The sequence below is a fragment of the Channa argus genome, chromosome 23 (assembly GCF_033026475.1).
Source record: "Channa argus isolate prfri chromosome 23, Channa argus male v1.0, whole genome shotgun sequence".
NCBI classification, from domain to species: domain Eukaryota; kingdom Metazoa; phylum Chordata; class Actinopteri; order Anabantiformes; family Channidae; genus Channa; species Channa argus.
Genome location: NC_090219.1, coordinates 12,542,583 through 12,564,131, shown reverse-complemented (window position 1 = coordinate 12,564,131; position 21,549 = coordinate 12,542,583). Strand labels below are relative to the sequence as shown.

At 40.5% G+C, this 21,549-nt stretch overlaps 2 protein-coding genes across 2 annotated transcripts in view; both read left to right on the top strand.

Annotated features, from left to right (window-relative positions):
- rpgrip1l (RPGRIP1 like) overlaps window positions 1-9,146 on the top strand; it is a 24,829-nt gene extending 15,683 nt beyond the window's left edge. The window contains exons 13-20 of the mRNA XM_067493958.1: window positions 912-1,242; window positions 2,067-2,359; window positions 5,946-6,093; window positions 6,640-6,731; window positions 7,561-7,747; window positions 8,262-8,346; window positions 8,569-8,705; window positions 9,007-9,146. Coding sequence (XP_067350059.1) covers window positions 912-1,242; window positions 2,067-2,359; window positions 5,946-6,093; window positions 6,640-6,731; window positions 7,561-7,747; window positions 8,262-8,346; window positions 8,569-8,705; window positions 9,007-9,146 — 1,413 coding nt within the window. The remainder of the gene's footprint in view (window positions 1-911; window positions 1,243-2,066; window positions 2,360-5,945; window positions 6,094-6,639; window positions 6,732-7,560; window positions 7,748-8,261; window positions 8,347-8,568; window positions 8,706-9,006) is intronic.
- Window positions 9,144-21,549, top strand: nox5 (NADPH oxidase, EF-hand calcium binding domain 5). Its single transcript, XM_067493671.1, has 18 exons — window positions 9,144-10,861; window positions 11,548-11,606; window positions 13,054-13,192; window positions 13,521-13,671; window positions 13,916-14,126; window positions 14,809-15,046; window positions 16,136-16,289; window positions 16,364-16,536; window positions 16,946-17,128; window positions 17,507-17,639; window positions 17,820-17,962; window positions 18,037-18,222; window positions 18,318-18,362; window positions 18,893-19,017; window positions 19,271-19,355; window positions 19,478-19,577; window positions 19,683-19,849; window positions 20,769-21,549. The coding sequence occupies exons 3-18, from the start codon at window positions 13,073-13,075 to the stop codon at window positions 20,898-20,900; spliced, it is 2,346 nt and encodes a 781-aa protein (XP_067349772.1). The 5' UTR covers window positions 9,144-10,861; window positions 11,548-11,606; window positions 13,054-13,072; the 3' UTR covers window positions 20,901-21,549.

Below are 21,549 nucleotides of genomic sequence, written 5' to 3'. Positions count from 1 at the left end.
ATGTGAGCGGATGATAGAACCCAGGTATGTAGTATAGACAGAAAAAAGATGAGGACCAAGAACTGAACCCTGCAGCACACCAGTAGAGAGGCTATGAGAGTGAGAAACATGCCCCAGCCAGGATACCTTGAAGGTTTGTCCCGATAATAGAGACTGAAGCCAGGCTAGAGGTGATCCAGAGATGCCCAAGTCAAAGACAGTGGACAAGAGGATCTAATGGTTCACTGTGTCAAAGGCTACAAATAGATCGAGAAGGATTAAAACAGAAGACTGACCTGCAGCTTTTGCAGCTCGAAGATATACCATGACAGTCAGGAGCACCATTTATGTGGATTGACCTTTCTTGAAGCCAGACTGGTTGACATCAAGGAAGTTATTCTTGGAAAGAAAGTCTGAGAGTTGATCAATTGTCGTTCCATTGTCTTGGCCAGAAATGGAAGAAGAGAGACAGGTTGGTAATTTTCAACAAGAGCGGGATCAAGAGAAGGCTTCTTGATCAGTGGGGTAATCTGGGCCTGCTTGAATGAGGTCGGAAAAGTGCCTGCTGTGAGATATGTGTTGATGATTTGTGTAATAGCTGGCATTAGTGCGGGTGCAACTGCTTGAAGAGAGTGGAAGGCTATACAATGCTATAAAAATAAAATATAAAAGCAGGAAGTGAATTGTTGCAATTTTTCCTCAAATGAAATATTCAATAATCAAAATTTTAAAAAAATTTGGCGACTGACAGATTAATTGACTTAATCCTTTCAGCGCTACATTTTTAACAATTGCCAGACTTGCAATTTAAAATCCATGTCAAACTTAAATTATAGTTTTACTTTAATTCTTCCCATCTCTGCAGTAGAAAAAGTCTCAATTTAGTTTATGTTCTGTAAATAAATCCTTTGTTTTGTCAAATCCTGCTTCAGCCACACAACCGCAGTTGGAATGAGCTCTTCATCACTGTCCAGCGGTGTCGAGACCTTCAGTCCAGTACCTCCCAGCAGCCGAGTCCCTATGTGGTCTACAAGTTCTTTGACTTCCCCGACTACCCAACCGTCACTGTTCAAGACTGCTGTGACCCGCACTTCAGTGACCTCAAGTCCTACTCTGTCCTGATGGATGTAGATCTGGACCAGTACCTAAAGTCTGAGGAGGTTCAGTTCTACGTGTTTGACTATAAGGAGGAACTGATTGACACGTACCTGGGGAAGGCCAGGGTACCTCTGCTGTCCCTGGCTCAGGGCAAAGGCATCACAGGTGAGGGCTGCTCTGCTGGGGCAAATCAATATAATCTTACTCTACCCAAAGTGTGATCTATTTTCAATTCTGCGGGAAAGATACTGTGTAGCATTGTTTTTGTTTGGTTTTGAGCTACGTAAAACAGCTAATTTATTCATCTTATAGAAGTGTCTATTTTCACACTCATGGTCAGGGGTTTTCTTTTGCTGTTTATCTTGACTTAATAGTAAAAGAAATATAATAATAATAATTGTAAAACAAATTATTAAGTAAAGTATTAAATATGAAATTAGGGACATTGTCATGATCTTTTTATCTGCTGCTATGATGAAGATTGTAGTACATGATTGAAAGCCCCTGCTGTCAGAAGTTGTTTCTCAGCAATCAGCTGTTCTCCAAGTTTTAGCTTTATAACTTCAATAGAGTTGTTAAAATTAGTTCAATTTAGCTTTTTATTTTTTTACAGATGATTAAAGATGTGGGTTTTGTTGGGTTTTGGCATTAGAACATTCCACCTTGAGTGTGATATTTTTGATCAGTAAATCTACAAAATAATTACATCAATCTGTAATTAATGAAAATAATTATCAGGTGCAGACCTAGTTTGTTTCATTGCAGTCTGCCCAGTAGAAATACAATTTTAGTTTTCAGTAAAAATCAATAGAAACAAAACATTTAAATGTGTTTTTATTGTTCTTCTTTAATAGTTACACTGGTTTTTCTAATACTCACATAGGGACCTATTGTTTCGCTGGTCCTCCTTCTTATGTCACTGTGCTGCTGAAGCAACTGCATTTCCCTCTTGGGGAACGTTAAAGTCATACCTTTCCTTTGTCCCTCAGGTGTGTATGAGCTGATTGATCCCTCTGGACGCCTTGCTGGACACATAGAAGTAACACTGGAGTGGAAGTCCACCTACCTCCCTCCATCAGGCTTGATCGTCACTGTTGAAAAGCCAAAGTTCATCCGTAAAGAGATGTTGACAGAGGAAACTGTTGAGCAAGAGCCTGAATGTCATAGTGAGAAGGCCAACAAGAAAGACAAACTACTGACAGACAAAGATTTAGAAGAGATTCTGGAAGAGGGGGAAGAAGCCAGAGACCCTTTTTATTGCTCCCCCCCCTTCTCCTCTAAGGTCAGGAGATCAATTATTATTTTCAGTTTATTAGAGCAGTGTCATTAACGCAGTGAATTATGCTCAAATATTTCAGCCAGTAGAGTAACACAGGTTTTGGAGCTGTGTCAGAGCCATGACCAAAAAAGAAAGTAACCAAAGCTTTCTGGTGAGGCTGCTCTTCATTGATGCTGTTTTCAGTTGTTCATAGCAATGTTTACCTGCCTTTAGGCCCCGCTGCCAGAACTCAGACAGAAGACACAAGTAAAAGAGGGACCAGCTGCAAAAAAAGTCACTTTTGTTGATTTGACAGCTGGAGATGAGCAGGTAAGGTTTTTTTTTTTTATTTAAAACTGATCAGCCAATGGACACAGTTGAATGTGCTGTGCACAATGTTTTAAGTGAAAGGTAAAAAACAACAACTGCTGGAAAGTATTCCTCATCTTTATATTGGCAAGGAACCACAACCTAGTAAAACAAACAAGAGGAAGAGTTGTCTTAAACAGACCTAATTTTGAAAGATGCAGGCTTTATATAGTTTAGTAAAACTGCTGGAATTTGCTGTGTAGGGAAGAGTGGGGTAAGATGAGCCGGTGGGTGATTACATTAGCCTCCTCAATCTGGGCAACTGCACACCTTTTTGACATGTGAGAATAAATTCAGAACCCATAATTTCTAGCTTGCTGTGAAGAAGAGAAAGATGTGGAAGAGTGGAAAGTATTTTGTTAGAAAAAAAATGCATTTTACTTATCAAAGACATTTTTCAAAATGTCAGTTTTTATGACAGTTATGATGAAGTAAATTTATCCAGGTCTTAAAAAGTATATTAAACATGTGGGTGATTAAGTAATGTAATAAAATTATAAGAATCACTTGGCTAAAGATTAATAAGGGCCAGTTTTTCCTACATTGTGGCTCCGTATTGAGCCAAAGACTGCAGAGTAAATTGAACCATAAGGTACTTAAGTTACTGACGTATAAAGTAATACTTTTAGAGAATCCCTGTTTCTCCTTCAATGTGCAGTACATCATATCACACATCTTGTCTTCTTTTCCATTCGGCTGTTCCCTTTCAGGGGTCACCACAGTGAATCCTCGGCCTCCGGCCTATCCTCTGCATCCTCTTCTGTGGCACCAGCTAACTTCATGTCCTCTCTCACTACATTGTCCTCTCCTTCTGTGACCAAAGAAATTTAATTCAATTTAACTTTATTTATATAGTGCCAATTCACAACAAAGTCATCTAGAAACTATACAAGTATGTAGAGGAAACCTCCAGCAGAACCAGGCTCAGGGTGGGCAGCCATCTGCCTTGGGGTGAGTGGAAAGTGGAGAGAGAAAAGAGCAGCAAAAGCAACAACAAAACATCCAGCAGGTTGGCAGGACCAGTAGCTGCACGCTGGAAAACACACAGCTCCAAAGCCTGGGGACACCTGCAGAAAGGGACAGAGAGAGGGGGACACAGAAGGAGAAAGACAACTACAAGAGAAAACATACAGAGTTAATGTCCAACAGTGGTGACATATAAATGTATAGAGAGGAGAGGAGCTTATTGCACTTGGCGGGGTCCCCCAACAGTCTGAACCTATAGCATCAGAACTAAGAGCTTGTTTAGGTTGACTGAGCAGCTTTAACTATAAGCTTTTTAAAAAAGGAAGGTTTAAAGCCTAGACTTACAAGTAGGGTCTGGGTGTCTGCCCCCCGAATCTTGATTGGTAGCCAGTTCCACAGGAGAGAGGTTTCATAGCTAAAGGCTCTGCCTCCCATTCTACTTTTGGAAACTGGGAACCACAAGTAGGCCTGAGTTTTAAATGGTGTAATCGGATGATACGGTATTATGAGCTCTTTAAAATATGATGGAGCTTGACCATGGAGTTTTGTATTTAAGGAGGAGGGTTTTGAATTCTATTCTAGATTTTATGCAAAGCCAATGGAGAGAAGCTAGTGAAGGTAAAATATGATCTAACCTAGTCCAACGTAGAAGTAACAAAAGCATTGAGTAGTTTTTCAGCATCACTTTGAGACTGGATGCTCCTAATTTTGGCAATGTTCCGTAGGTGGAAGAAGGTGCTCTAAAGATCTTTTTTTTATGTGCAAGGTCAAGGACAAATCCTTGTTAAAAAAAAATAAGGTTCCTCACAGCAGTACTGTAGGCCAAAGTTTTGCAATCTAAAGTAACTATTGTTAGACAGCATATTTCTCCTATTTGTAGGCCCAAAAACAATAATTTCTGTTTTGTCAAATTTTCAAATTAGGAAATTAAGACATCCAGGCCTTTATGTCTTTAAGGCATGCTTGGAGCTTGGAGCTTGACTAATTAGTTAGTATTAGTATTAGTAGTTTATGGAATGTTTCCTAATAATGTTGCCTAGACTGGACATATACTGATTGAAAAGTTTTGGTCCTAACACAGAGCCCTGTGGAACTCCATAACTTCTATAGGCTTTTGAGCCTATAGAAGATTCATCATTAACCTGAACAAATTGGAATTTGTCTGACAGATTTAAACCAATGAAGTGCATTTCCTTAAATCCCAAATTCATGTTACAGTCTTTGTAATAAAATGTTTTGGTCAGTGGTGTCAAATGTGGCACTAAGGTATAGTAGGAGGAGTATAGACACAAGTCCGTTGTCTGAAGCCAAGACAAGGTCATCGGTGACTTTCACTAGTGCTGTTTCTGTACTGTGATAAACTCTAAATCGTGCCTGGAAATTTTAGACAGGTGATTCCTTTACAGGTGGTCACATAATTGCTTTGCATCTACTTTTTTAGAAATAAATGGGAGATTGGATATCGGTCTATAACTGGTTAAATCACTTGGATCAAGACAAGTTTTTTTAAGTAGAGGTTTGATTGCAGCAACTTTATAGGCCTTTGGTACATAGCCAGTTTCTGAAGATAGATTGATCAAATCTAATATAGCTTCTCTCAAGTTTGTTAAATAATATGGTAGCATGTAGCAGCAGCAGATTTGTTTCAGTTACCATGACAAATCCTGTGTAACACCCCACAAGCTGCACTGTATAAATAAACTTAGTGTTCCATGTGGGTTTCTGTCACCTTCGTTTACACTATGTTGGTCTTCCAAAGCTTAACAGTGTTAACAAATGGTTTCACAGGTTCTCTCTTTCTTAACAAATGCAGATTTAAACGTTTAAAATTATAAAAAAAAGTCACATGGCGAGTTTACCTCCAGTTGCTTCAACTTACCCAATGATTCAGATCAATTTAGCCCTGATAGGCCAAAGGAGTAATTTATTTTCACAGGACATAATTTCAGGCCGTGTGTCAACAACCAAAAATAGGTACATGCTTCATTTCATTTCTCTAATTTTCCAAACCTACAAGATGACTTAAGTAAACGTTGGGTCATCTTACCCCATTCTGTCCCATGTTTTCCGAACCTATACTCCTGGTAAAACACTCGAAACACATATTCTTAGATACATTTAGGACCATCCGTATTGTTTTAAGGCTGGCTTTAAAATTTGCAAACCTCTCCTTGAATTTGCTGAGTTGGATAAAAAGTGGCCTAGCTGATCAGTTTAAAGTCAGAATGTTTTTGCTGACATGTTGGCATTGTCATCATTAGTTTTGTGTTTGCAGGTTGTGTCTGAAGTGACTCCAGCTCATCAAGGCGCAGTGGAGCAAGAGGATGATGAAGAGGAGTCACACATCTCTGAAGGACAGCTGGTCCCAGCAGGCTCTCAGTCCTACTCTGACGATTCTGATGTCTCTGAGGAAATTACCAAAGGTACAATGATATAGATTGTTTGCATCACGTACAGTGGGTCAAATGTTTCTGTGTCTGTGTTTACTTCTTTATTCAGTTCCTTGTGTACAAAACACTGCAGCAGCCGTCGTACTGTTTCATTTCCAGTGTGGACAGAAAACTCCTAAATGTATCCCAAGTCTCCAAGAGTCTGGCAGTTTTTAAGCCCTATTCTCTGTCTTATAGGTGCAAATGTTTTTGTTTCTTACCAGTGCTTCTTGAGCAGCACGGACTTAAATATTTAATATGTCTGCCAATAATCTTTAGAACAGAGTTCATAAATGTTAATGATGGCCCGCAGAGAGGCATGTGTCTTACTCGCTGTGCTACACAGATGGCTGAGCCAATACTGGTCAGGAGCTTTATAATCTTTTTCTTTTTTTTTTTGCTTTAGTTTTAAAAAGCAGACTGTTGTTTTCACACACTCAGAGCTGTTGGTCAGTTCTGCAGAATCACAGTTGTCCTGTGTTGTGTGATTTATCTCACATCTCTTTTTCTTTCTCTCTGTCTGGGTCCATTTTGATGCAGACGAGGCCCCAGCAGCCAGAGAGGATCAGAGTGAATCGACTCAGTCTGACAGCGATGACTGCATTGTTCACGGTCAGGCCACAGGGAGGAAGGTGAGTGAAACGCCTCACTCTGTTTGCCCTCCACAGATCTGAGAGGAAACCTTGGACAGGAGATGTAGTTAGTGTGCTGGGATGGAACAGAAAGAATGATCAGCGGTTTATCCTGAGACTGCACAGCCGGGTTTTGTTTTTGTGGTGTTTCTGTTCGATTTTATCCTGCGAACAAACAGGAGGTTGTTTCTGACTCCAGGCCTGAGCTTGGTCTGTGTGTTAACCGCAAACCTCCAAACATATTCAGTTTCAGGTCATTTGTAATTCTCTGCTTTGTTACAAAGAGTGCAGCATTAAGTCCAACCAGGCAACAACAGTTCAGTCAGGAGGGACTCGTTAAATTTAGGGCTGAAGCAAACAATTGTTTTCACTGTCTGTTACCCAGCTAGTTAATTACTCAAATAACTACTAAATCATCAGCGTTTGAATACTCAGTAAAGACATGAAAATGCTCTTTCCAACAATATCTTAGACCCCAAAGTGACAAAAAATAAATAAATCAATAGCTTTTGGCTTGTCCCTTCAGGGGTCGCCACAGTGGGATGTGTTCCGTGCATGGATTTGGCATGAGTTTTTACATCGGATGCCCTTCCTGCCACAAACAATATTTATCTGGGCTCAGGACCGGCACTAAGGTGGCCCTTGGTGGCTGGGCAGGGCCACACCTGGTGGGTGGGGGTGGGTGGGGGTGGGTGGGGTTCAAAACTGTGGGCTTCTGTTCCCCAACCCAACGCTCTACCACTGAGCCACCAGCCCTAAAGTGTCATCTTCAGCACATTTGGTTTAAAACAGTGCATGTTTTCTATAAATCTGTTATGTGTGTGTTCAGCCCTCAGATCGTTTGCGGGTGGAGGTGGTGTCTCTTATCCTGAGGCCGGAGTCTCGGGTGGCCCGGGACAGCAGCGTGGTCCGTCTGTTTGTGGAGTACTCTTTCCTTGATCTCCCTACAGAGGAGACCCCTCTGTCTCTGCCTAAACCCCCACAGGGAAAGGGCATCAACTTCAACTACAGCAAAGGTGAGTCCTGGACCAAGACTAAGTCCAGATTCATGCTCCTTCAGGTGTTAGTGGGTACAATATATGACATGAAACAGAACCCCAGGACCTGCATTCTTCCTCAGAACCAGATAAGCTGTCTTTTTCCTGAGGACTCCCTGAATTAATAGAACACAGGCTTACATCTGTAACATCGTTCACGTTGTATTACACACATGCTAATGTTATTACAGCAGTGATACTGTAGATGTCTCCCTGGTCTCCTCCCCTGTCTGCACTGGTTTTAGAAGTTGGTGAAGATGGTGAAAGCAGGGCTTAATGATGGAAAACATTTTGAAATGTGTATTTCAGCCTCATACACTCTGCTCCACACCTGTGATTACAGCAGCAGCTGTAAATGTTGTGTTTAAGGGTTGTGTGAAATCCTGAGAATATAAAAAGAAATCCCTGTCCTTGTTGTCTTCTACATGATTTCCATTTTGATTCATTCCTCATTTCGTGTTTCAATGATGGTTGTCTGTCTGCTGTCCCTCAGTCATTCCTGTTGATGCAGAGAACAATGGGGCGAGGCGACAACTGCTGAGGGAGGTCCTGCAGGGACAAAACCCTCAGATGGAGAGGTGAGGACATGATGAGATCTCAGAGAAAGTCTTGCTGAAAAAACTGAACCTTACAAAGGAAAACGGAAGTTTAGAGCTGAGCAGAAAATCAACTTCACACATTCTGCGCTGTTCAACCATGCACAGTTTTAGCTTTGTTTGTTCAGGACAGTGCTGTGCTGCTCCCAGCTTTGAAAAGTTGGTTCGACCTGAATGTGTGTCTCTTCTGTCCTGTTGCAACAGGATCCGGTTCACGGTGGTGAGCGAGCCTCCAGAGGAAGAGGAGCAGGAGAGAGAGTGCGAGGACGTCGGAGTCACTTTCCTCAGAATCTCTGATATCCTGGAGAAACAACGAGACCTAATGGAGACCAGTCTGAGCGGTCAGTACACACACACACACACACAAACACACACACACATGCACAAGTGTATACAAATCTCTACAGTGGCAATGAGCTGGTTGTCTGCAGCAGTTCGTTATAAAATGTGATTTGACCTTCATTGAAGTCACAATCTTAAGATTGGGCCATTCTTCCTCACAGAATAGGTTTATATATACATCCAGGTCAATATAAATCGTTTACTTACTTTTTTTGCAGCTATATAAACTCTTGTAGGACATGATCTAACACCCTTGCCTGCTGCTGGCAGTCACACTCATTATTTATGTGTTTGCTGCAGTTGTGGACGTGGAGGACAACAGTGATGTGGTAGGCAGTCTTACTGTGTCTGTGGAGGGACTGGAGGCTCTGCGGGCCATCATGGAGGACCAGGATCTTTCCAAAAGAACCCCAGTCTCCTCCCTGCTGCCTTCAACATGAGGCAATACAACATCACCTATCACCTAACATCACCCATCCGTATCATAAACACAGCAATACATATTATGAAAGTGAACAGTGAACAGGTTGCTGATCAGTTTTTCTAAGACACCTCATAATAGAATCTGCCTCTACTGAAATGCCTTTACATTTTAAAGGCATTTCATCTTTTACTACTTTACATTCAAATGTAGCCAAGGATTTACTGATGCCAATACCAGTATCCTACGTTAGCCTCCACAGGTAGGCAGAGGGGAAACAGTTACTGTGGTTTAAAGGAGTTTTAACATAATTGATGAGGCCAAAAGTAAAGCTGAATACAAACTCAGCTGTGCTAAAGTCTTGTAGGGAACTTGGAATGTAATAGCAAAACTAGAACCAAATAAAGGAAATTCAAAATCAGTGAAGGCATCCTTTAACTGCACTGAATCGCTTAAGATTATACTGTCCAGCAACTCATTGTAGAAGCAAAACCATTTATTTTGTGTATCGTACTTGGTAAAAATGTTTACTAATGTATAAGTATATACTATCGGGATATCCCAAGCTGTTACCTGGCAAATGGTAAATGTCTGCTTATATAGTGCTTTTATCCAAAGCGCTTTAAAATGTTTATTCTCATTCACACACACACACTCACACATCGATGGTGATGGCTGCCATCTGACCCACCAGGGGCAACTTAGGATTTTTCTTGCCCGAGGAGACTTCGACACATAGCCAAGAGGGTCCGGGAATCGAACTGCTGATCCTCTGGTCAATGGATGACTGCCTTACCAACTGATCTACAGCTGCCCCTAACCTGAACATTACTACTTGTTTTTGACCTACAAATCACCAAACCCGTTTCTCATTTGAGGTTTGAAGATTGTAAAGTACATTTGATTAAACGGTACTTAGGTTTAGCTGAGTTCAGGCAGGTCAAAGTCACTGTGTGAAATTCTTTCCTGGTGGTGACTGTTCTGAATCACCACAAATCTACTGAGTTTCGTTTTGGAAAACAGCTTGAAATTTAAATGAACTTATTTAATTTTTAGCTGTGTACATTCAGATTGTGTCAAATCTGTTGTAAATTGTACAGGAGATGTTGAAAAGGACTGTTTGTGTTGGGACTGTCGTTTTGGTTTACATTTTATTTCATCTCTATCAGGTTCAGTCAGCAATAATGATTTAGCCACTGTAATGTGCTTTGTTTATAGAAGAGAAAATTAGCCTAAATGTAATATTTTCTATATGAAGTTGTATTGCTCTAATAAAGCTATTTCTGTACACATGTATTGTAGGTTTAACTTTATAAACATTATGCTAATCGAAGTTGGACCATGTACAAATGCATTAATGAGTGCACACAGTATTATCTCTATACTATATATTGACAATATACTCAATAACTCATTTATAATAGTTTGTGAATTTAAATTTACAAACTGTGAAATTTGTCTTAAATAAGTTGAAGCTTCAATTCTCTGCACTGTGAGCTGGACTTGGTTCTGCTGCGGATAGTCTCCCTCCTTATCTATTGTAGCGAACACTTTGCTCCTCAGTCTGTCTCTCAGAGACACTCCTGTTGGGTGGGGACATGTGAGGAGACGGCTTGGTGGGCAGCAGGATGTCAGCTCCAGCTGACACAGACAGAACCTCAGCAGAAAAAAAATACTCGGCAGCTCAAACACAGATAGGACACTCGAAGACGCAGCTGAGTTTCACATCTCCAGGTAAAAGCTTCTGTTTAAAGTCTTTGGTTTGTATCATTGACTGTTTGTACTGTGACACTACAGCTATTATTGTAAAGAAAATAGTTTCATTTAAAAAATTAGATTTTTTTTTGTTTTGCATCACAGTTAAACTAAATATTTTAGTTTTTTGGCAGTTTAGTTTCTGTGTACGTATTTATTAATATCTACTATCTAACAATATCTTATTAAAAACATAATTTCCCTTTGGGTCACCTATTGTCAGTTCATTATACTGAATATTATATTTTAAAGATAATTTCTTTAAAATATTCAGTGGTTAAGAAAATAAACCTTTGCAGAAATGGGAAAATTAACTGGTATATTTTCACATTGTTTCACCAAGTACATTAAATTAACATTAAATTTATTTTTTTATGATGGACAATTTAAATATTTTAAATGAATCAGCAGGTCAACAGATAACCACTGTCAGACAGTGAAAAAACAGACAGTTCCCAACAGCACCATGTTGTGTTCAAATCAAGATTCAGAAGGTGAAAGCTTTTTAAAGACTTAGTGACTTTCTGCATCAACACTTGTAGAGTATGGACAGCGTGGCCATCAAATATTAGTTCTGTCAAGAGTTTTATTCTTATTCTCTGTTTTTAATTTCTCTGTGGCCATGTCTCCATGGGAACATCCTAAATGCTGCTACTGTTCATCAGCAGTCATCTGTGTGCAGGGATACAGCAGGACGTCTGCAGGACCTCAGCTGTTTGTGAAGGTTGGTCATTCGAGCTGAGCATCATTATCATGTCCTCTGTGTTTACACAGAGCTCATTCAGTCCACCTTGCTTTCAGTTTAAAGTGGGTTTAGACTTAAAAACCCAGAAGAAAATTGGGTCAGGGTTAAAAAGGGGGTCATCTCAAACCTACAACCCTTTATAGGACATAATAGACTTTCTATTATATGATTGAAATGTTAGTTTACTTTAGGAAATGGAAATTATGCGGCTTTATAGTCTCATATGAAAAAATAATATTAATGATGGTCCCCCCTCTAAATGCTTTATTATCACAAATACAGCAGAAAATGGAAGAAATCAAACTATAAGAGTCATTGTATTTGTAAAGTGATTTTTGTGTGGTTTTGTGGTATATTGTATCTGTTCACACACACAGACCTGTGTTCTCAGTCATCTGTCTGCACAACCAAGCAAAGACAAACTTCTAACCAAAGGGTGAGAATATTTCCACTATACACAGAGACAAAAACCGTGTTAGATTTACAGGTAGAGGTCACTTTGTTCTGCATCACTAAACGTGCCAGTCTTAACCAAAAAGCTCATTTTTACCTTTGCAAACAAGGAAGGTGTAGTTACAACAGGGCAAAGCTGCTGCATTTGATTTGGCCCCACATTAATTAAACATCTCACAGCAGGAAATCATTCCACAAACGTTATACACTGATGTTCAAGGAAGATGTGGCTGATCTGTCACATCCAGCAAATTTGGTTGTAGTCAACAATTTACTGTAGTCGACCCAACATTTAGTCCAGACACAGGAGAAAGTGGATCTGTGGTACCGATTTGAAGCTTGTATAGAGAAGGGTTTGACCCGAAATGTACCTTTTTAAGTGGTATAATTTACAATGAGCTGTAGGTGCCACAAAGTATTTGTTCCTCCCTAAAGGTTTGTGACTCTGCGAGGTCAGATGTTTTTGCAGGCTCATACAGATTATATTTTGAAGAGATATTAATATAATTCAAAGGATGGGATCTTTGCATGAGAATACCATTGAAAATGTATTTAAAAATTGAAAGTATAATTGGCCATAAAGGGAGCAAAGACAATGTGATTTTACAGTAAAAACAAAAGTACAGGTTTTGCAAATATTGAGGAACTCATCAAAAAAAACTCGAAGTTGTCAGGAAATTCAAAACACTTTTAGGTTTCATTGAATACACTAAGTTGGATATCGTTAGCATAGAAGTTATGCATAGAGTTATAAAGCACCCACTTTGAATGTCCAGCTCATCCAGTGACTGGTTAATAGTTGTTACTGGGACCCTACCTAAGGTCCAAACTGGTTAAAGTAACATAAAAGTAAACCCAGGATTGAACCCTGTGGAACTCCACGGAGGAGAAAACTCAGACAAGTGAAGCTAGGGTTAGGTTAGGAGAAAAACCTGAAAACATCTTCCGCAAACAGTTGGTTTCTGTCCTCCAGCAGCAGATGAGGCATCACCATGAGTGTGGACGAGGACTCCCGCTGGCTGGAGTGGGTCACCAAACAGTTTGAGAGCATCGCAGGAGACGACAAAGAGATCAACCTGGAAGAGTTTAAAACTGCTCTGAAGGTCAAAGAGGTGAGTTTTTATTAGACTCAGATCTTTTCTATTGGAAATGTTCACTCTGATCTTTACTGTGTCATGTTCTAATCTTGTGATGGTATTGATGCAGGAGTGATAATAGCCCAGTGCTTTAATGTGTAACAGTACAACAGTCACAGCAGAGATTTGTCTGTATTGAGTGCTTTCATTGTCTAGCATGTATTAGCATTAATCTCATTACAGTACAGTACACACTTTTACTTAATGAATGCAGAACATTACCTGTAATAGAGTATTTTCACAGTGTAGTAATAGTACTTTTACCAGTACTTCCAAGACCGCTGAATAAAAAGACTGTATTCAGTCTTTCTTCGCAGAGCGCTTCTTTGCTCTGTTTGACTCAGACGGCAGCAGCTCCATCAGTCTGGATGAGCTGCTCAAAGCTCTGGATCTCCTCATCCACGGCAGCGAGACTGACAAACTCAAGTTCCTCTTCCAGGTCTACGATGTGGATGGTCAGTATTCAAAACACAAAAACACAGGATTTTCACGGAGGATGTTTCATGGCACTTTTCCCATGTTGTACATTTCTGTCTAACGTAGTAGCCCACACAAATTAGAATGCAGTACTTTACCTCTAATAAAGTATTTAGTACTAATATAATACCAAGTTTTATTGGTACTTTTCTTCCGGCTCTGCAAACAGAGAATCTCTGCTTGCTCTTCTCTTAATTTAGCACCGGTTGTTTGTGCTTGTAGGCAGCGGTTCCATTGACCCAGATGAGCTGAAGACGGTTCTGAAGTCGTGTCTGCGTGAGAGCGCTATCTCTTTGCCAGAGGAGAAGCTGGACGACCTGACTCTGGCGCTGTTTGAGTCGGCCGATAAAGACAACAGCGGCTCCATCACCTTCGAGGAGCTTAAAGCCGAACTGGAGGCTTTTCCAGAGGTCATGGAAAACCTCACCATCAGGTCAGATGGCACAACCTTTATGGCCCATGCTGATTCAGACCCCACTCTGCCCACTTAGAAACCTTCAGGCCAGCCTTGGTTTGACATATAGACACTTGACACTTAAAATAGGCCCTGCAATGCCCGCCAGTTTTTCATCTTTGGTGTCTGGTCCTTTTCTGTCTCTTTTTGTTATCCTGTTTTTTTGAAGTCATATTGGGTCTTTGAGAGGACTTTGGAGAGGTGTGTCTCTTTTTGGTCATTTGTTTCATGGTCGCTTTTCATGTGTTTCTGTCAACTTGCACAATTTTTGGACAAAGTTCTGCTCAAATCCGACTGAGAGGCAACTGATAGTGAGCTTCAGTAGAGAAAACTGATCTAAGATCTGAGCTTTTTACACAGGAGTTACCATGGTCACTGACACTAACGAACTTTAGTTCAGACTCTGAAGGACTTCTAAATTCCACAGTGTCTTGTCTCTAAATCATCCAAATTTCTGATTATTTCCAGTTTGTCCTCAAAATGTCACAGATTTTCCATCTTCTCTCAGAGCTTTGGACATTGAGCCCTCATTCCCCCGTGTTCTTTCATAAATACCAACTAGAGCATTGTAAACCAGAAGAGAAAGTGTATTTTAAAGTTAACGTGTTGACTGTTTTCCTCTTTTTCATTCTTCCTCTATTCCCCTACCTCACCTGCTCAGTGCTGCCAATTGGTTGAAGCCTCCTGATCTAGATCAGAAGAAGCGTCAGACTCCTCGATACCTGACCCGGTCCTACTGGCACAAAAACAGCCGTAAGCTGCTCTTCCTGTGTATGTACACTTGCCTCAACGTTCTGCTGTTTGTCGGAGCCATGCTGTACCACAGACCAGGAGGGGGCTGGTACATGGTTGCCAAGGGCTGTGGACAGTGCCTCAACTTTAATTGCACCTTTGTTATGGTACGACAGTACTTCAGCCAAAGTGCTATGAACGGATTGGAAACATCACTGATTTAAGCTGATTTGTAATCTTTTGTTGTTTGCAGTTATACTGACGGGAAACAACATAGTGTCATCACCATATATACATGCTAAGTCAGAGAATATACACTACTCAAAAAAAGTTAGGGATATTGGACTTTTGGCTGAAATTTATGGAATTTTGAATTTGAATTTTGAAATGTAAAACGTTCATGCTACAGTGATATAATATCATGAAAAGAGGGCATTTAGGTAGAATGATGAAATGGAAATGTCTTCATCTCAAACAATTTCTTGAACCAAAAGCTAACAACAGTGATGGGTAAACCACAACAAAAAATGTTAATGTCTCAATAACTTGTCAATTGTTAGGTGTTGTTTTGGTCTCATTACGTCAAAATGTGAACAGCATGATGAAGAGGACTGTTTCAGACATTATCCATGAATCAGGTTGTGATTTTTGTGGGTAATCACCTTGTTAGAGAACAGCATGTTATGCAATAAGTACCGGATTATTGAACGGCTGGGCATGTGCATTGAAAGTTTAGTTTAGAGAGGGTCAAATTAAGTTCAACTGTAAAGTTCATTCACAAGTTTATCCCTAACTTCTTATGACTAGTGTATATTATTAAATTACATAGTAAAAAGCAGTGGGCCTGAAACTGATCCCTGAAGAACACTAAGAGTTATGGAGAAAACACACTTTTGTGCTTGAGTACTTGAGTATATAATATGTGTTTTAGGCTACTCAAGCTTTATATGAGTATTTATATTTCACAACTTTTCAAGGTATTTTTTGCTTTTCACTTTATAGATACTGCTGGACAGAACTAAAATACAACACTAAATGCCTCAACAGACTCAATTATGAAAGAGTAAATGCAAATAAAATGTCAGTGTGCCTTTTTTTATCTCATTTGTTATAATTTAGTCAAAGACAAACATTTTAACACATCTTCGAACACAGTGTATGGTTTTTGTTGAATTATTAGGAAGCCTCAGTGTGGAGTTGCATGTAGCTGCTTGATTTATTTACTTGTGTTACACTACTGCGTGTTGTGTTTGCAGGTGCTGATGCTGCGTCGCTGTTTAACGTGGCTGAGGGCGACGTGGGTGGTGAGGGTCTTACCTCTGGACCAGAACATCTTACTGCATCAGATTGTGGGCTGCGCCATCCTTGGCTTCAGCGTCGTCCACACCGCCGCTCACGTCTTCAACTTTGGTACAAACACACACCTTTATTCGGAGAGAACAGGTGAAGTTCCTCAGTGTACAATCAATCTTTGTGTGTCTCAGTGCGGCTGTCAGAGAGCGGAGACTACAGTGTGTGGGAGTATCTGCTGACCACCAGCCCGGGGATCGGTTGGGTGAAGGGATCGGCCTCTGTGACCGGAGTGGTTCTGCAGTTTCTCATTTGTCTCATGGTGCTCTGCTCCAGCACATTCGTACGACGCAGCGGACACTTTGAAGTGAGACACCAGGGACAGTGAGACAGATTTAATAACATGATGTGCGGTTCGGTTTATGGGGGCGGCTGTAGCTCAGTAGGTAAGACAGTAGTCCAAGGACCACAGAGTCAGTGGTTCGGGAAACTGGAGAAACTTCCCTAGGTTCAGTTTTCATCGGTCATATTTCATATTCATCACCGTTTGACTAAGAAAAGATTCCAAAAACTATTAATTAAATTATTTTATTAATTTCATTGTTGGAGTTGTCTTCTGTTCAAAACATCATATAAAAATAAAAAAGACCTTCAACATCTGTCATTAAATATTAAAAAAGTTCAAAAGATGAAATCATAATATTAAAATAATGATTACCAGACAATACAAATTAAAGATGCATGCAGTGAGACGCTGACTGCTGTTTTCCCTGCAGGTGTTTTATTGGTCTCACCTGTCCTACATCTGGGTCTGGGCTCTGCTCGTGGTTCACTGTGCCAACTTCTGGAAGTGGTTTGTGGTTCCAGGTCTGGTCTTCCTGCTGGAGAAGATTGTGGGAATTGCCATTTCTCGTATGGGGGGTCTTTACATCGTAGAGGTCAGCCTGCTGCCGTCCAAGGTGATGAAATCTAAAGGTTTTATCATCCTGTGGAGATATTCAGACTTAATATTCCACACACATCACTATTATTAGATAATAATAATAATAATAATCAGTCTCTCCAGGATTTTGTGGAGCTTTTTTGTGGTTGTTACAACCTGAAATGCCTGATTTCACCACAGCTTTTGTAAAAGAATTGGGATGCATGTTGCAGTTTTTTAAATCCAAGGTCGTGCAGATTTCAGAGGGAATTGACTGAGTTTATTGTTTTTGCAAATTCCTGGAGTGGCTGATAAATAATAATAAAAATATTAGATTTTGTGTAGGTAGCAGTTTGCACAATGATCATGTGTGTTGTGGTATGACGTTTCATTAGTTATTGTTGTTTGTGTGCAGGTGACGCATCTGGTGCTCAGACGTCCCCAGTTCTTCCATTTTAAACCCGGAGATTACGTCTACATCAACATCCCAGTGATTGCCAAGTATGAGTGGCACCCGTTCACGATCAGCAGCGCTCCAGAGCAGCCAGGTACACTTCACCTCCGTCACACACTGATGCTGTGTCCGAATGAAGAAGTGTTAGTAAAAACCATGTCAGGGATGATGAAAGGTCTTCATCATTTATCTTAGAGGGGTTTTTATTCACTTTCAGGAGCTGCTAGTCCTAGTCTAAAACCAGCTCAGAGACAAAATGCTATTTGTCCTGCAGACACTCTGTGGCTGCACATCCGCTCCATGGGTCAGTGGACCAACCGACTCTACGAGTACTTCAGACAGCCAGTGAGTGAGACAGTAAGCCCCAGACAGCTGGCCACCAGCCTGAGAAAGAGACGGCAGCTGATGCAGACCCAGGTTCAGCACACACACACACACACATACACTTCACTGTTGTGATGACGGATGCTGTAAACCTCTGCTCTTTGCAGGAGGAGTTGTTCAACTCTGCAGATGACAATGGAGCTGTAGCATCGAATGAAGATGACGCTGTTGAATTGACCATGTACCGTCAGAACGGCTGCCATTCTGGGGTGGCCCCGATTCAGGGGCCAGGGGAGCCTCTTTCAGATGCACTGGGACCAGCAGAGAGAGGAGAGGCTCCTCCACTCAGAGATGTAAGGAATAATGCTGTTGGCGTCACTGCACCATTTGGCATCCCTGAGCCTTTAGACCAGCTCCCTCTTCTTAAATTACATTTTTCACCTTTTAGATCTCTGCCAAGTTGGGTGAGACCCACAGGTTTTGCAACATCAAGGTAAGAAAATGACATTAAGCATCAATATGTTATATGACTGTTTTGTTGATTTTAAAGCTGTTTGGGCTCATGCAGCAGATACAACATGTTCAATTGTGATATAGAAATTTCTGTCTGTTGCTTTGCCTTTTATATAAATCTCATGAAGGACATAGTTAAAATCCAACTTTACATAAAATCACCTGTTGACAACAAGTCGAAGTTTGTCAGTTAAATTATTTCAGATGTTTTTTTGGATCACTGTGGACAAAAACATCCCAGACAACACATCAGGAAACACCAGCAGACGTAGGATTTTACATGAACTTAACTAACTTGCTTCTCAGAGACATTAAGTAAAACAGGTAATAAGAGGATGTGAAAGTGCCGATTTCACCTGGTTCCTTTAAATCTGTGCATGCATGTGCAGTAATCAGATCAAATTATGGGAACATACATTTTTCATTTTAGTTGTCCATATTGTGACTTTAAATGCTTTGAATGTAAAGTTTCCGTAGTATAACTGGATATGTGTGAACGTTTTGTATCAGTGTTATATAGACGGACCCTATGGGACCCCTACAAGACAGATTTTTGCCTCTGAACATGCGGTTCTGATTGGGGCGGGCATTGGAATCACACCATTTGCTTCCATTCTGCAAAGTATCATGTACAGGTAAAACACACAGTCCATCTTTCCAACAGCTAAAAAAAATAGACATTTCTGGTGGATTTGGATGTGCAAAGCTTCTACCTTTATTTGTGCACGTATGTCATATTGGTTATCTGCAACCTGACTACTGTCCTTGGTTGAAGGTCATATACCTACATAGATACTGTTTTATTTAAAAGGAAGCCTGAGTTAATTTTTCAAGCAATTATATCAAATTAAGTCCCCTGTATGACCCAAATTGTGTTTCTGCGTCCAGATATCGCAGGAGAAAGCAGAACTGCCCCAACTGTAACTACTCCTGGTGCGAAAACATTAAAGACAGCGAGATGAAACTACGCAAAGTAAGAAAACAATGTACAGCATTGGACATCAGTGATGCTTTGGTTCACATGAGATGTTGTAGTTTGTTGAAATGTGCTTGTGTGAATGGACATGGCTGTGAGTCTTTTGTTGGACACTTCAGGTGGACTTCATCTGGATCAACAGGGACCAGAAGTCATTTGAGTGGTTCGTTAGTTTGCTGACCAAGCTGGAGATGGACCAAGCCGACGAGGAGCCTGAAGGTGAGATAGAGACACAGAGTGGGACAGTAAAGACAGAGATACAGAGTGGGGCAATAGAGACAGAGTCAGGAGACAGCTTTATATCCTGTGGGTGATGTTTGTCAGGACGCTTCCTGGAGATGCACATGTACATGACGTCAGCTCTCAGTAAGAACGACATGAAGGCCATCGGCCTGCAGATGGCGCTGGACCTCCTGGCCAAGAAGGAGAAGAGAGACTCCATCACTGGACTGAGGACCAGAACACAACCTGGACGACCTGAGTGGGGGAAGGTAAGGACACATTGCCAAAGGGATTTTACACAGGACACAGCTAGTTCAAATTTACTGAAACAGTGAACAGACACAGCCAGTGAAAGTCAATGTCAAAGCTGGAGGACACAGATTTTCTATTTACTACATTGTATTGTTACTATGATTACAGAGTGTGCACAGTACAGAGCAGGGCTCTTCTGTTTACAGGACATGTGTTTTATGTTACACAGTAAACTGTGTATTACTATTAACATGGTGCACAACAATTGTAACTGCAGTGTTTCCAGGAGTGTGATTGAAGGATACATTAGTATGATGTAGTCCAATCATACTCCCACCAGTCACAGGTGCATTATGGGTAAAAATGGGATCAGGTTCCTTTTAATGAAGAAAGGTATGGATGACAAACACGTTGATATCAAGTTTTAATCTTTTTATGTACAACTTCCCATCATGAGCTCGATGGTGTCTCTGGAGTTTTCTGTCCAAGTGCTATGATGTGGCCACATCATGTAAGCAATCAAAAGAAAGAAGGAATAAATCAGGATCAGTCTGTACAGGTCTCTGTCCATGAATAATTATTACAACTTCATCACATTAGGCCATAAAACACGTGTCCATATCCCTGAAAAAACTGCACAAAAAATAAACTGATACTAAGATCAGCAATATGCTACAGCATAAGGCCATTTGAGATCCTTTGGCCAACTTTTGTCTTTTTAAAATATTCTTCTGAATCATGTCCTGAGACGCACATTACAGTAGGAAAATATTTATTCAGCACAACACAAACATTTTTCACAGCACAGCTTATGGAAAAGTAGCTGCAGCACAAACATTATTAGGAATCCACACACGTAGGCTGATGTGTGTCAGATGTGTTTGTGTTGTGCCCATGCTGTGTTTGTGCAGTAAAGTTGTGTGTGTTGTGTGTCAGGTGTTTCAGAAACTGTCAGAGGAGAACAAAGGGAAGGTCCACGTGTTTTACTGCGGTGCTCCAGCTCTGGCTAAGGTCATCAAAGCTCAGTGTGAACACTTCGGCTTCAACTTCTACAAAGAAAACTTCTGAGGAGGTTTTCTGTGAATCAACACACAGCTCCTTCTGTGCAATATCGTGTGTGTTTGTGACATTTTTGGCCGGTCCCTTCTTCTTCAGACGGCTGTTTGACCAACATGTGTACACACCAGCTGTTTCATTTCTGCAGCTTGTCCACACTGTTTTGGAGTTGATATGAATGAAACAATTATACTTTACAATTTTTGTTCAAGTGTCTTCAGTGTGAATTTTGTGCTTTGTTCATTTATATAAGTAAATGTAATATTCTCAACCACTGATGGGACAAAACAAAACCTCTGAACTCATCAGCTTAAACTCTGGTGGACCTTTTCACTGTATTTTAACTTTTTACAGAATAAATTATTGTTTTATTCATGGAAAAAATAAAACTCTGCAGTAGATCCACATGACTCACTTGATAGTCTGGTCAAATTCTGATTTATGGTCTTTTTATATTGATGTTGAACAGGAAGTATTCCGACCTGTTCAGTTTTGCCCAATAAATACTCATAAAATGAAAATACAACCCTAATTCCAAAGAAATTGGGTGTGTAAAACATAAATATAAACAGAATGTAATGGTTTGCAAATCTCATCAATCCATATTAATAATAAAATACGGTTACAAAAAGTTTCTCTGGATTGTATCTTAGGGATCACC